Source organism: Mustela nigripes, chromosome 7 (assembly GCF_022355385.1).
Source record: "Mustela nigripes isolate SB6536 chromosome 7, MUSNIG.SB6536, whole genome shotgun sequence".
NCBI lineage: Eukaryota > Metazoa > Chordata > Mammalia > Carnivora > Mustelidae > Mustela > Mustela nigripes.
The window spans coordinates 137,474,736-137,488,529 of record NC_081563.1 but is presented as its reverse complement, the minus strand read 5'-3'; the positions used below and the strand labels follow the sequence as shown (position 1 = coordinate 137,488,529).

The 13,794-nt window shown below is 53.1% G+C and overlaps 1 protein-coding gene across 1 annotated transcript in view; it reads right to left on the bottom strand.

Annotated features, from left to right (window-relative positions):
* The window catches only part of CDH26 (cadherin 26), a 44,356-nt gene extending 30,829 nt beyond the window's left edge, over positions 1-13,527 (bottom strand). The window contains 7 exon segments of the mRNA XM_059407712.1: positions 2,061-2,221; positions 3,807-3,911; positions 5,205-5,299; positions 10,305-10,374; positions 11,403-11,474; positions 11,662-11,792; positions 13,479-13,527. Of these exon segments, the coding sequence (XP_059263695.1) occupies positions 2,061-2,221; positions 3,807-3,911; positions 5,205-5,299; positions 10,305-10,374; positions 11,403-11,474; positions 11,662-11,792; positions 13,479-13,527 (683 nt within the window).
* Positions 13,528-13,794: the final 267 nt, after the last annotated feature.

Here is a 13,794-nt window from a genome sequence, read left to right as displayed (position 1 = left end):
TGCCGCTGAGTCTCTGCTGCTCTCGGATGAACAGTGGTTTTATTTGTAGAAAGGTGAAAAGACTGTGGGGGGTCAGCGCTGAGGCCGGAGTTCAGAGTCCCAGAAAAAGGAATGAGCAAGAGGGACGTCACGCACGCGGAGTCATTCTCCAGGCGGAGGACGGTCTGCTCTGGGAACAGTGCTTCCTCGAGCGCTGTCTGCTAGGGGACACGGAGCAAGCACGGGGTTTATTCCAGGGAAGCAGCTTCAGCGAAGCCCAGGACCGAGCTCCTCCGCCAACCCCTTCCTCCCTTCCTTGTAGAAGCCTCGGAGGGAGGCATTGTTGGCGCCCTACTGCGTGCCACGGGGAGGTTCCATGGGTGTCCACACTCGGCGCAGCCCAGATTCAAGTCCAAGTAGCTGTGGACTTGGCTGCATCAAGTCCACAGCCACCCAGAGCCCAGAGCAGGCAGCTTCAGGTGCCGGGGGTCTCGGCCCCACCAGCCTCAGGCAGCAGCCTGCCCCTTTCCCCAGAGCCCACGGGGTCTCTGCCGCACCGACCTCCCTGGGCCTCTTTCCTGCAGACTTGTTGGCTTCCCTTCATCAGCCTCCACCATGGTGGTCCCCACAGCTCTCCTGCAACAGTGGCCGGGACCCCAGGCTCTCCGCGGTTAGCTGTCTCCTGTCCCCTCAAGACCACTGAACTGGTCTGTTCCAGGGAATGCAACATACATTTTTAAATTTCTGTGCAAGCAAATTGGCTTCTTGCACACCATCTCCGCAGGCTCCTGTATAATTTATGGGCGCGCTGGCAACTCGGCTCCAGAATCACGCGGACTTCTGGCTCTGACACGGTGCCAGCTGCAAGGCTTCCACTGAAAAATAAGTGCCACCTGTTTGTTTTGTGTTTATTATCTTATAGTCCATTTATGATCCTAAAAGCCACATCGGAGACCGTCAGTTCTCTGGGACGCCTGGGAGGCCCAAGTGCTGTTTATTCTTTGATAAGACGCTCAGAATTTCCGGGGACTCAGAATTGCAGCGGGGAAAGGAAAGGTCACGGACGTCGTCTGCACTTGGAAAGGGTTTTCAGCCTTTTGTTACAGACTTAAGATTTACATCCTGGGATGTAACGCCATACATGCACCGCAGTGTGGTGGCGTTGGGGGGGCGCAGGCGGGGCGTACGACCACCGATATGACAGGGCAGGTCAGGTGCTCTTAGCCACAGACGAGCACACAGGAGAAAAGGCAAACACACTGGACGAGGCCCCTTGTACGTGTCGGAGCAAGGAGGCGGCGAGGAGTGTGTCCGTGTGAAGCGCCGCCGGGGATCTCGAGGAATATGGAAGACTTAGCTGCGTGTGTTTGTATCCGAAGAAACTGAGCATGTTCTGATATAAACGGGTGAGATCGTGCCCAGCGACTCAGACTCCCCCCTCTTCCGGCCACATCACATCTTGTGGCAGTGCTCGGCGGCCGGCGCCGCGTTCTCACAGGCTTACGGAATTATCAAGAAGTGAGCCCCTCCCCGCCCCACCCCCACCTCCCAAACACAAGCTTTTTGTGTTTTGGCTCATTCTTGTGCCCCAGGAGCACAGCAGTGCTACTGGGAAGGCCCTTTTGCCCACCCTTGGGCCGACTTCGCTTCTAATACACGCTGGCTTTACGCACGGCCGAGAGCCGGTAGCAAGCATCCTTCTGCAGAGGCAGGTGGCTGAGCTGGAGGGCCCGGCCTGGGCGGGGTCTCCATGACCCCCGCTTAGCCCACTCTTCGCAGCCAGCAACTCTGCTCATCAGCCTGTTTTTCTGTCTTCCTTGCGAATCTGATCGTGCTGGGAATCCAGTCATTAGAAGGAAGATCTGGGTCAGTTCCCATACCTCATCCCAGCGTCCAGAACTTTAAAAGGACGTTGCAAAATCAGCCTGTTCGGCCCATCCGTGCTGTAAAGCTGCCATGGCATCATGGGCAGGCTCCCGTGACATGGCCCATGGGCGGCTTAACTAAGGCCTGCCGAATATACCGGTCCTGCCACAGCTTTACCGTAAGCCCAAGCTGAGAATGTATCAGATGTCAGGTACCTTGAAAGACAGCGTGGTCTCCGGTCGACAGGGCGGTGAACGTACACTCTTCTGTTCCTGTGATCTTCTATAGAGAACAAACCAATCTCCGGGTGCGCGTCCACACCCGGTCCACTGATTAAATACATTAATGACATGATGTATGACATATCGTTGAACAGCTGCAAGGGAAAAAGTAATGGGAGAAAAGAGAATGAGAAAAAACCACAAGGCACACCAACTACGAAGGCCGGGACTCAGGCATCTGGTAAGCCCCACGCCTCGAAATCGCTCACCTGAGGGTTTATCTGAAGGAAACAGAGAGACGTGCGAAGAGGCAGGCGTGAGGTTTGTCACAGTGGGCCAGTGGGAAGAACGCACGTGTCCCTCCCTAGGGAAGAATCCCAGCGCAGCAGCCCCTCCACGGGGCAGGGCCCCCAGCCGTCGGGACTTAACACTCTGCTCCAGAAAGGGGGCTGTGTCTCACGGGTAAACCAGAAGGACAAGTTGCAGAGTGATACGCATAGAGCGATCCCGTCTTGTCAAGGTGGACTCCCCTCAGTGTGACTCTAGAGAACTCTCTGGAAGGGGTTAACAGGAGTGATTGTCTCAGGGAGAGGGGGAACACTCGTGCGGCTAACACGGAGAAAGGGCTTAGAATGAGCCAGCGGACTCTATGCCTTTTGTGCCCTCGCCTGTTTAATCCTTAAAACAGCCCCACAAGGTAGGTCCTCTCGTTGACCGCACGGTGAGAAAGAGCGAGGAGGTGAGGCTCCCGCAGCAGGGGTGTGGGGCGCCTGCGGTATGAGCCCACAGCGCCCCCTGAACTCTTGGGAGTGGAGAGTCTGAACCATTGAGTCTTGAAAACATTCTTTTTTTTTTTAATAGCAGGCATCTGCTATTTTTATAAATGCTGCAAAAATAGGAGTTATTTTAATTTCTTTCTCCAGAAATTGTAGGATGTCAGTGCTGTCGGGACCGAGTCACTCAGCGTGTAATTCACGGGTCCACAGGGTCAGGCGTGTCACGGCAAGAATGACATGGGCCACGTGCGAATATTCTGGCATCCCAAGATGGTCGCATGATGGCTTCGACCTCAGACGGAGGGAGACAGCAGGGAGCGGGGGGACCGTGGGAAACTCAAGCCCATCCCGTCGCTGCCGTGTGGAGCGTAGGCTCCCTGTGGGCAGACCTTCGGACTGTCGGAAAGCCTCTCGAAGTACAGAATTTCTAGTACAATCTTCCTACCAGTTCCATGTCATTGTGGTAAAATACACACGACATGGTATTTTCCACCTTCATCATCCTGAAGCACGCAGTCGGGCGGGACCAAGCGCACTCATGCTGTCGCGTGGCCGCCACCATCCGCGTCCGGAGCGCTCGTCATCTTACCAAAGGCCCTGGCAGTCACGGCGTTTTGCTTTCTCTTTAGTTTCTCAAATCTCCCTTTTCCCACCACCTCCCAGTCTCTGGTCACTGCGGGCTCCTTATTTTTAAATAATACATTGGCGTGGGCCAAAGAAAGCAGGCCGGCAGGCTGGAGGGAAGCAGCCCTCGTCCCACGGGACTGATGCGCTAGCGCACGCTCACATGCGGGGATCTGCCCGAAGCGCCCCGGCCGGGTGGAGGTAGAGCAGGTTCTAGAAGCCAGTGCGGCCTTCCTCTGCCCACTGCACTCCCCAGCCTCCCTCGCACGTAGCTCTTCAACACTCGTTCCTCCTGACAAGGGGAGGCGTGCCTACAGAGGGCGCGGGGGGCCCTCCTCACCTCCGCAACAAGTTTGGGAAAGGGTCCTTGATCTTCCTCGTCCAGCTCCAGGGTGGTAATAATCCGTCTTCTCTTGGATCGCCGTAGGGGCCGGTGGCTCTCTCCCTAAAATTACAGTGACGACCATGAGGATGACGGCGAGGTGATGTGACAAGCACAGACGGGCGTCCTCACAGCCGCCTCCAATGCTTAGAAATTTAAAATGCCGGTTCTCTTGACAACCGTGGAGGCGTTTCTAGACTGTGGGCCACCCCCTGATTTTACACGGATCCTGAGATCGTATTAAAGATCACATTTAAACTCATTGCCTGCCGTGTGCCAGCGCCTGCCCAATGGCAGACACGCCCTCAGCCGCTGAATGGACGAGCAAGGCCCTCCCTCCTCTTGCCCTCTGTCTTTCCGACATAGTCACTGGGGACGTCTCTGTTCAGGGGTGATAGGCCTTCAACGTCTCTTCATCAGCTACTCTCCCTTCCAACAGGGAGAGACTCAGACTCAGACGTTGGGCTCAGAGACTGTCAGGGGAGGGACCACAGGGTTTAACTGACTACTCACTGCAAGCAAAGCTGCTTTAATTTTAATTTAAAATTAAATTTTAATCTACATATTAATTTTTATCTACAAACATGTGAGCCTTTTCAAAAATTGTAGTTGACTCTTGAAACAATGCGGGGCTGGGGCACTGCCCCCAGGGGTACCCAAAAATCATCGTAGAAACTTTGACTCTCCCCAAACTTAACTAACAGCCTACTGTTGACCTGAAGCCTTATCGATAACACGAGTGGTCGGTTAGCACATGCTCTGTACGTTTGTGTATTATATACCGTATTCTTAACATAACGTCGGCTACAAAAAAGACAACGTCGTTAAGAAAGTCCATAAGGATAGAAAATACATTCACGCACTAGCCCTGTCCTATAATAAATCAACATATGAGTGGACCACGCACTTTGAACCCATGTTGTTCAAAGGTCAACTGTATTTAATTAGAAAATGAGTTGCTGATAAGAACCACAGGAAGGAAGTATTCGTAAGGTGGCCTGAGCTCCTAACAAACATGGTTGTCCCCCTGGCCTGTCCAAAGTCCACACACTGGATGATGTCAATCCCATATATTTTAACTCCATAAAGAGGAAAACAGTGAGGAGGAAGCTCTGGGACAGTGCCGTGCGGCTGGTGTCTGATGTTCGCAGATTCTTCATATTCTAGGAGCCATAAAAGCATCCACTACAACTCCCTAGCAGTCCCTCAAGATTCCAAAAGGCCACATCTGGTTACTAATTTATTTTCTGCAAACTGAACATCGACCAAGAACTAAAAACCTTGAAACTGCGATCAAATCTCTGAGTCAAGTGTGATCTCACTTAGTTTATGAAGACGGTGACTTCCAAACCCCACATTTCTTCCATCTGTAAGATCATCCTCTTCCTGTTGGAGGCTGTTGACGCTGTTGACCTTAAAAATACAAAGGGCATGAATTAGTAAGGGATACACTTATCAGACTCATGTAGAAACTGCCTGAAGACACAAAATCTTCTCCAATGAGAAAAGAGAGAGAGAGAGAAAAAAAAAAACCTTAATGGATAAATATAACTTCTTGCTCTTGACATCTCAGGTCACACTTACTGCTTTTCCTGAGCGTCTGCAGGAGAACTAACCAAAAGAATTCTCACAGAGTCTGGCCGACATCAGGGACACCTAACTCAACTGTACGCAGCACAGGGGGAGAGCAGACTGTGCCGGCCGTGAGCACGGTGAGCTTACGGCAAGTGCGGAATAGCACCGGGCGTTAACTGGTGGAGAGAAGCAACTGGGCTTTTTTTCCCGTTTCCTCTTTTATTTTTTCCTTATTTTTAGATTTTATCGTATCATAATCAATAAAACAATAAAACTCAGTACTTTTCACTTACATGGTGATCTACATCGAGAATTATGTATTATTTACGTCTCAACACGCCCCAGGACAGCCGCACGGACACGGCGACACTGTGGGAATAGAGACAGGCAGTGCAGAGTGTGTCACAAGGACACGCAACAAGCTTGTGCGGGTGTGTTGACGCCTGTGGCTCTCGTTCTCCCGTTTCACTATGGGGGTAGCCTTTCAGCACCCGGACAGGGGACAGTTCCTTGACTCACACCCCACCCCACCACCCCCCCCCCCCGGGGGCTGGTTATCTGGATTACTTGTTCTTTGTTTTCGCTTAAACAGAAATGCCGCGGTCACAAACATCCCCGCGCGGAGAGGTAATTTCTGGGGAGCAGCAGCTTTCTGAGTGGGGTCAGCCGGGAGGCCTGACGCCACCAGAGTCCGCAAGGCCACTGGCTTGCCTCCTCACACCAGCGTCCTGTGCTGATTTTCCTCTATGACCTCTGCACGGATGGGACAGATGTCTGGGGCCTCAGCCCCAAGGAAGGCAGCAGCGCCAGAGCCGCAGGCATCCCTGTGTCCTCATCTCCACACAGGTGCAGGAAGAAGGGAAGGAAAAGCCTGTTGCGTTTAGGAATGAAGTAATGGGTGACCTGACTCGATTGCTGACGTCCCCTGAGAACCGATGAAGCAGTAAAGGCCACCAGCGTTACTGTCCTGTGCCGCCAGGATGCGCGTCTGCAGGACTGTGCGGGACTAGGTGAGACGTACGCATGAAAGCCCAGGTGGCCCCTGGGGCAGAGTCTCAGCGGAAGCAGCGGGGTGCTGGCTGGAGTCGCCGGCTGAACGGCCCACGTTTTTATGGGACAGCATTTTCCTTGAAAGACTGACTGCCGGACTGTGTCGCTCAGGATTGGGCACTTGCAGATGGTGCTTCGACGGTAAACGAGTGAGCCTATCGCTTCAAGAGGGACTGTGCGGGGAGTCATGTTGCCAGTGACAGAAGGGAAGCATTCTAGTCAAAATTTAGAATGTTGGAAAACTTACGTCTGCTACCATGGGCTTGACTGCTTCCCAGAACTTCCAGATGTTTCTGGTGATATCCGTGGAGATATTAATGAGTGATTTTCTGATTTTGTGGAATGAAACCTGTCAACACTTAGAAGATCTGCGCAACTCCACGAGCCGAGAGTTTCCTGCTGATTAACGCACGACGTTTCGAAGTCATGCACAGGGAAGGATCATCCAAAACGCGAGACAGACAGGCCGCTGGTTTTGATGTAACAGAGCACGGAAGGTTTATGAAGATGTGTTCAGATTGTTCAAACATGCCACTTGTCAAGCTTTGGTGTATTATCAAAGAAGGATATCCACAGGTATCTGCTCAAGGTCATTCAAATATTCCTCCCTTTCCGTACGCATACATGTGTGAGACCAGAATTTCTTCACGTCCTTTAACTAAATGACATTTACAACAGACTGAGAGCAGACTCGGAGAGCGGAATCCGGCCTTCCTCTTTTAGAACAAGAGGTTTGCGAGAATATAAAACAGTGCCACTCTACACGCTAAACAGAATTTCTTTAAAAATATGGTTATTTCTCATAAAAGCATGTGGCATCCACTCACATGTACTGGGTTCAGTATCATCTTTAACGAACTGAGAAAAACTTACAACGTCCCAGTCTTAATTTCTGGTAACTCGTAGTAAATATATCCCACGCCAGCAGGAGCTCTTTGGGCTCCCAGTGATGTGATGTGTGTGAAGGCATGCTGAGAGCAAACAGTCGGACCCCAGCTACTCTAGGACCAGGCCTCAGTCTCCGGGACAGGGTGAGGGACCCCCCTTGGTCCTGGTCATTTTGCACCCATAAGGGTCCGTCCTTGCTGTAGGGCACACGGTGCCCGATGGACTGGGTGTTAGCGGTTTCACAGAAAATGAACACACATACCTCGTGTGTCCTTCCCCTGTGGCCCGTCACCCTCCTGGTGGGGGGTGGACATCACCATCTAGTCCTGTTTCATTAACGTCAAGACGGTGATGGTATTTGTTTCCTGCTACGGGCTACATCTCTATTCACTTAAAGGAAAAGAATTTTTAAAGTCTTGGAGCTCCAAAATCTCAAACATCGATTTATTCAGACATTGAATGCTTTTTGATTCGTGTCAGTGGTTTTAAAGAAAGGGTCTAACCAGGTATGTGATTTTAAAATGGAGAAAATTGCAGTTTTTGCAAAAGAATGAAGAAAGTCATTCCGTTTCCAGCACAGATCTATTCCCCCAGGTGAGCCCAGCCCTCTACAAGGAATATATCAAGATTTCTCCTCATTGCTGGCCTCAGTTTCCCCTTCTGTAAATGAGGCCTTCAAGGACACTTTCCACACACAAGCTTCTGTGCTTTCACTCTGCCAGCGCCTGAATAGCTCAGCCAACAGCCACATGAGAGTGCGGGTTCCGAGCTTTGCACACCTGACGCTCTGTGTGTTTCACGTCTCCCCCTCCACGCACGTCTTGCAAATCAGGCAATCACGTCTGGCTGTTGCAAGTAGAACAGTAAAAGGTTATATATGCCAAAATGACTTTGTAAGTGTGCTTATTATATTTCCCATCCCTGCCAAGTTTAGGTAGTTGGTCCAAAGAGGATGCCATCCAAACGGTGTAGTAAGGTTTCTGTAAAGTGAGGGGAGAAAACTTCTTTGCGGCTGGACGTCTCTGACCGCAGTGTCCCCCTAATGTTACAGGCCAGGCGGGCATCTTGTTGCAAGGGTCACGCACACATCATCTGACAGGCAGTGCTAGGCGTGGGGACATGGGACCAGGACAGTGCAGGCTGCCCTGGTCGAGTAGCCAAGACGTCGTTGGAGAGAAATAACCCAGGTCCAGGAGGGCTTTGTGTCTGTAGCAGATGCTAAGGAACTACAAGGTCCACATGGAAATAATTCTGTCCTGAAAATATTTCATTTTTTATTGCAAATTTTCATTCAAGGAGGATTTTTTGAAATAGAGTTATAATTGGTGTTTGCCATTGTATTCGCTGTAAGGTGTGCAACATCGTGATTTGGTATGTGTACAGAATTGCAAAATGATCAACCACAATAAGTCTACTTAACATCTGTCAACACACAGAGTTACAGATTTAGTTTTCTTGTGATGAAAACTTTAAAGATCTACTCTCTCAGCAACATCCAAGTATGCAGTGTGGTATGGTGGGCAATGACGCCACGCTGTGCGTTGCCGGTGTCCCAAGCTATCCAGTGTGTGGCTCTCGGCCACGGCAGCCCTAGGAGGTTAATCAACTGCCCAGGTATGTTCTCTATACAGAAGCTCCGGTGATCTTTAGAAGTGCAGACCTCATCATTTCTCTGGGTCCCCGGGGCTCTCAGGACAGAGCCAGCCTGCTCCGTCCCCGCCGAGTGCCCGGCTCCATGCCCTCCCCCACCCCCCGGCCACAGCATCTCTCACCTTCTGCACCCCACTAACTGTTGTTCTTGGATGGATGCTTCGTAAATTAACCAGGTAGAACATCGGTGCTGACAGTTTTTTAAAAATAAGTCGATTTAGAATTTCCCAGGTTAAAAAATAGCAACGACGACATAAGAGACTTTGCTCACTGTCCAATTTCATGGTCTCAAACCCTCCCTCCTCTCTGATCTTGGAAGCCTGCCACAGCCCAGAGCAGAGGACTCAGGAATCCTCAGGACCAGAAATTGCCCTACGAGCAGGGCAGGACTCCCCTTGCACGGCCTATCACCGAATCTGGATCCAAGATGAAAACCTGCAGGGAAGCCACAACTTTGTCACTTGCTCTATGTCCCCCAGACGGCAAAGAGGTGGGGTCTCAGAGGAAAACTGTTGTAGATAGAAGAGCACTCCAGCAGGATGGGGCCTGGTGCTAAATGCGGAGCTCAGAGGAGGCCCCGTGGTCACCCATTCTGGATGTCAGAGGCGGTTGTAAGGCAGCTCTGTGGCCAAACAAAAGGAGCGGGAAGGAATGGGTTCTTCAGAGCCATTTCAGCAAGAGACTGGGCAGAAAGCGCTTTGCCCTGTTGAGGGTCCAGGACGGGGATAGCTGGAAACACCTGATTCCTGACTCCAGAGCTGTTGTCCTCTGTCTCGCTTCCCTGGGATCGGTCTAAAGCTGCTTTCACCAAACGCTGAAATAACCACCCCCGGTCCACTCCCCACTGCGGGCCCCCCCTCAGCACACCCTCAGACACGACTCTGCCCGGCTGGGCTCTGCTAATCCAACAGGGAAGAGGAAACGACCTGCGTGTTCTGGCAAGCACCAGTTAGGGGCAAGGGCAGGAGCAAGGGAAGTAGGGGGACAGGCTTTGAGTATTAAAAGGGACTATTGACAGGACTGGACAAGGCTGGGAGATAAAGTGAGAGTATTGCCCGCCTGAGGACATTCGCCACTGGAAGTGCCAAAGGGGACCGAGAAAACTCTCCCAATGCCAAGCAAGACTGCCAAGCACGGCCCTCGCGTCAGAAGCAGAGCCCCACGGGAGCATGTGGGTCACACACAGGGTGCCCCCACTTGGTTTACTGTCCCATCCCCTGCATCCGACCCAGAGCCGTGAACAGGCGCAGCGTGGGCACCAGAGGCATGTCGCCAGACCAGAAGGACACCGACACACGGACACGCCGGCCAAGCCCCCCTCGTCCTTCACCAGGACACGGAGAGCAAACATCAGCTCCACTTCCTGGCAAAGAAAATAAGGTTTAACAAGTGAGGCTTAACGAGTTAAAGCAGTAAGGCCAGAGCCGCCCCTCAGATCAGCTCTGTCTGAACCTCTGGGGGAGGTGGCCGGGCCTCCGGAGTGCAACAGCTCCTGAGAAGAGTCCACGTCAAGCCAACGTTGAGAACCAAGGTCAGTGGTGAGCCCAGACCACCAGCGGGGGTGGACTGGCCGGGTTCAGATACTAAGCGGCCCGGCCCAGACCAACAGCTGGCCCTTTAATACAAAATCGGAGACCCGTTAATCTGACCACCTGGACGTCATAGCCTGTCACCACACCACCTTGTTTCACAGCGGAGAGTTCTTGGGCAAGTGGAGAGGGAAGCCTTCCTTCCTGGGCGTTCACGGCTCTGTGAGATGCCCCTGGGTGTTGTCGTTTGAGGAGATCATCGTCGTAATCCGAATCAGTAGCTTATTATTGGAAAGAGTAATTTCCAATGTAATTTTAAGGTCTCTATTTTTCATGCGCCAATAGAAGTGGAATAATAATGATCTATTGGACAACTTCACGCCTGTTTTCAAACTGGGTATTTCTATTCCATGGCGGTCTACGGAAAGTTTGATCAAGTTAGCATCGTTCATCCGGGCTTTACAGATCAGATGAGCTAACCCCTGGGGAACGTTGTGGAGGAAAAGGAAGATGCAGGAAGGGCAGCCGTCCCGGGGCCGTGCTGGGGAGGACAGTGCGCCGCCTCCGGAGACGGGAGGGGGCTGGGGATGCGAGTGGGGGGCTCCACTTCTACATTTCTTGCAGCTGAAAGAACTGGGTCTTTTCATGATTAGAAACAGCCCCATTTTCAACATCCTCAAACGCTGAAAAGTAATCGAGCAAGATGTCGGCTTCCCCGAAGGCCGCCCTTCTCTGGCTGGGGACAGAGTGGCGCTGGGCTCCCTCTGCCTCGGGGCATGGCTCAGGGGAGGGTGAACCAGAAGGCGCCCACCTTCCCCTTGGGTCCTGAACCTCTGTGACTGCAGAGTCTAGTGACACGCACTGATGCCTCGCAGCCACAAGGTGGCAGCTCCCAGACGCTCGGGACCTGAGGGACGGAACGCAGGTGCAGGTACTGGAAAGGGAGGAATGAGCGCTAAGGCCCCGGACTCACAGCCTCACCTGGCCGGACCGCCTCCCCCTCCCGGGATTCCCCATCACAACACGCACACTGGGAGTGCTGCCGAGGACTGACTTTAAGGACTGACTTTAAGGACTGACTTTGTCAGGCATCATCCAGGACAGGGCAGGCTCCTGCCTACGCCAGGCTCCCGCTCAGGGTCGTTTTTCAGGGTAAAGGCAGCTTGAATGCGCTGCTTCTCCATCTCAGCAGGGAGAAGCACCCGGCACAGAAGGTTCCTGCTGGCCCAGGGATCGGTGAGTAGGACCTTAACTGAAGACGAGAAGCGTCACACGCAGGACGCTCTAAGATGAGACCCAGCAAATAAGACCAGATGCTTCAGGACCCACAAGCCATGGTGGAATGGGTTCTGTCACCCTCTTGCCCAGCTGGCCCTCTGCCACGGCGGCCATGGACGTGAGGGGTCTTGGGGCTCGGGGTCGGCTGCTTTCTGTTCCTCTGTTCCCCTGACTTGCAGGAGCTGCCCTGCCCACCCCCTGACCCCACACACTGGGGAAGAATGGGAAACTTTCTTTCCATTTCGGGAAGTCGGTGGGTTGGATTTTTCTAGGGTAATGAGTGGGAGTGACTGCCAGGCTGGGCGCCTGGAGCCTCATTCTGGCTCTGCCTGGACAGTGGTCTGGTGGACCGGCCCACACAAGGAGTTGGGTGCCAGGGTGGACAGCAGGGCCCTTGAGAGGGTGCAGGAAAAGGGCCCAACGCTGCCTCCGTCCGGCAGGCCGGGAGACAGAGCTTCCCATGCTGGTCAAGTACATGTCAAAGGGTTTGTTGTGGTGTGACCCCTCTTCCCGCCTCCCCGTGCGGGGAGGTGGGGGCAGACGCAGGTGTGGCCCCTGGACACCTTCTGCACAAGCGTGCACCACCCTTGGTGAAAGTGTGGGCAGCCTGTGAGACGGGAGACACAGGTCCTCCCTCTCCCCTGGCGGAGCTGGAGGAAGGAGAGCCCCGGGGAGGGAGACGCGGAGGCGGCCTCGTCTCTGCGCTGGGGCAGGTGGGAGGCCAAGCCCCCACTGCCCCCCCAGGAGCCACTGTGAACAGGACCGGCTTCCGTAGCCGAGGGACCTCGGGGAAACGCCCACGAGGGAAGGGAGGGATTCAAACGGCAGCTTGGAAACTCACATGCCGGAAAAATTAAACGGCTCCTGGTCGCCCCCCACCCCGGATAGACTTGTCCATGTCTGTCCACTCCTGTAAACTGTACCTTCCCCGCAAGGGATTCTGAATTCAAGGTCCTGTTTCTTCGAAGTCACAAGAAAAGTTTAATTTCTCAGAATAGTCTCAAGCAGAGTTAAGGAGCAAAACAGAACAGAAGCCCCAGGGCAGGGCTGTGTCTTCCGTCCTGGCCCTGCCAGACAGAATAACCACCCCTCCTCGGAAGAAATGCAGGACAAAGCCTCAGGAGGGCTAGAGAGGGAGCAAAGACAGGTGTGGACGGGAGGGAGCAGGTGCCCGGAGCAGGAGGCAGGCAGGTTGGGGGACAAGGCAGAGAACAAGCTGTGAGCGCTGCCGTCTACACAGCGAGCGTGTGGGCGTTCACTGTACAAGTCTTCCAACTTCTCTGGATGTTTGAAAATTTTTGTAACATGATGTTGATGGGGAAAAGTCAGAAAGTGAATCTGACGGTAGCACTGAAAACCCCAAGTTATTATGAAGTGCACCCTGAGCCTCATGCCTCCTGGTGTGCCCCTAACCCCCGGACCCCAATACCTGACCTGTGTGAGGGCTGAAGGGTGGGTCTCCCGGGACCATAACACCCCTCCTCACTCGCGTCTTTCCTGATTTGCTTTAAGGGACCATCGTGTCTGCCCCTTGTTGCTGCTGGGGTAGCCACGCAGGCCGAGGAGAAAGTGTGGCCCTTGTCTTTTAGTCTTTTGTCAGCCTCCAAGGCCTGCCCAGAACATTTCCTTGGAGAAATTTTAGCCTCTTGGCCCTACTTACCCCACCGGTAGATGTAGGTGACCACATGCGGGTTAACACAGCTGAGCATAACCGACTGGGGGGGTTTCTCGCATTCTGCAGGTGTATTTTATTCTAAGTACGTCAGTAGTGGAAGCACCGAGCTCTTTTTTCGGTTATTTGTGTATATGAATGTTGTGATGCTTTTTCAGTTTGAGGCTACATAGTCTACCCTGTCACGTCAAAACTGTCCCGAGCAGGGAAGAACACGCACCTTGAGTTCGAGCATCTTCAGCGGAACCCGGTGGAGCGTCCTCCTCTTACTGTGTCAGACCTACAGGGAGGAAGCATTTCACTC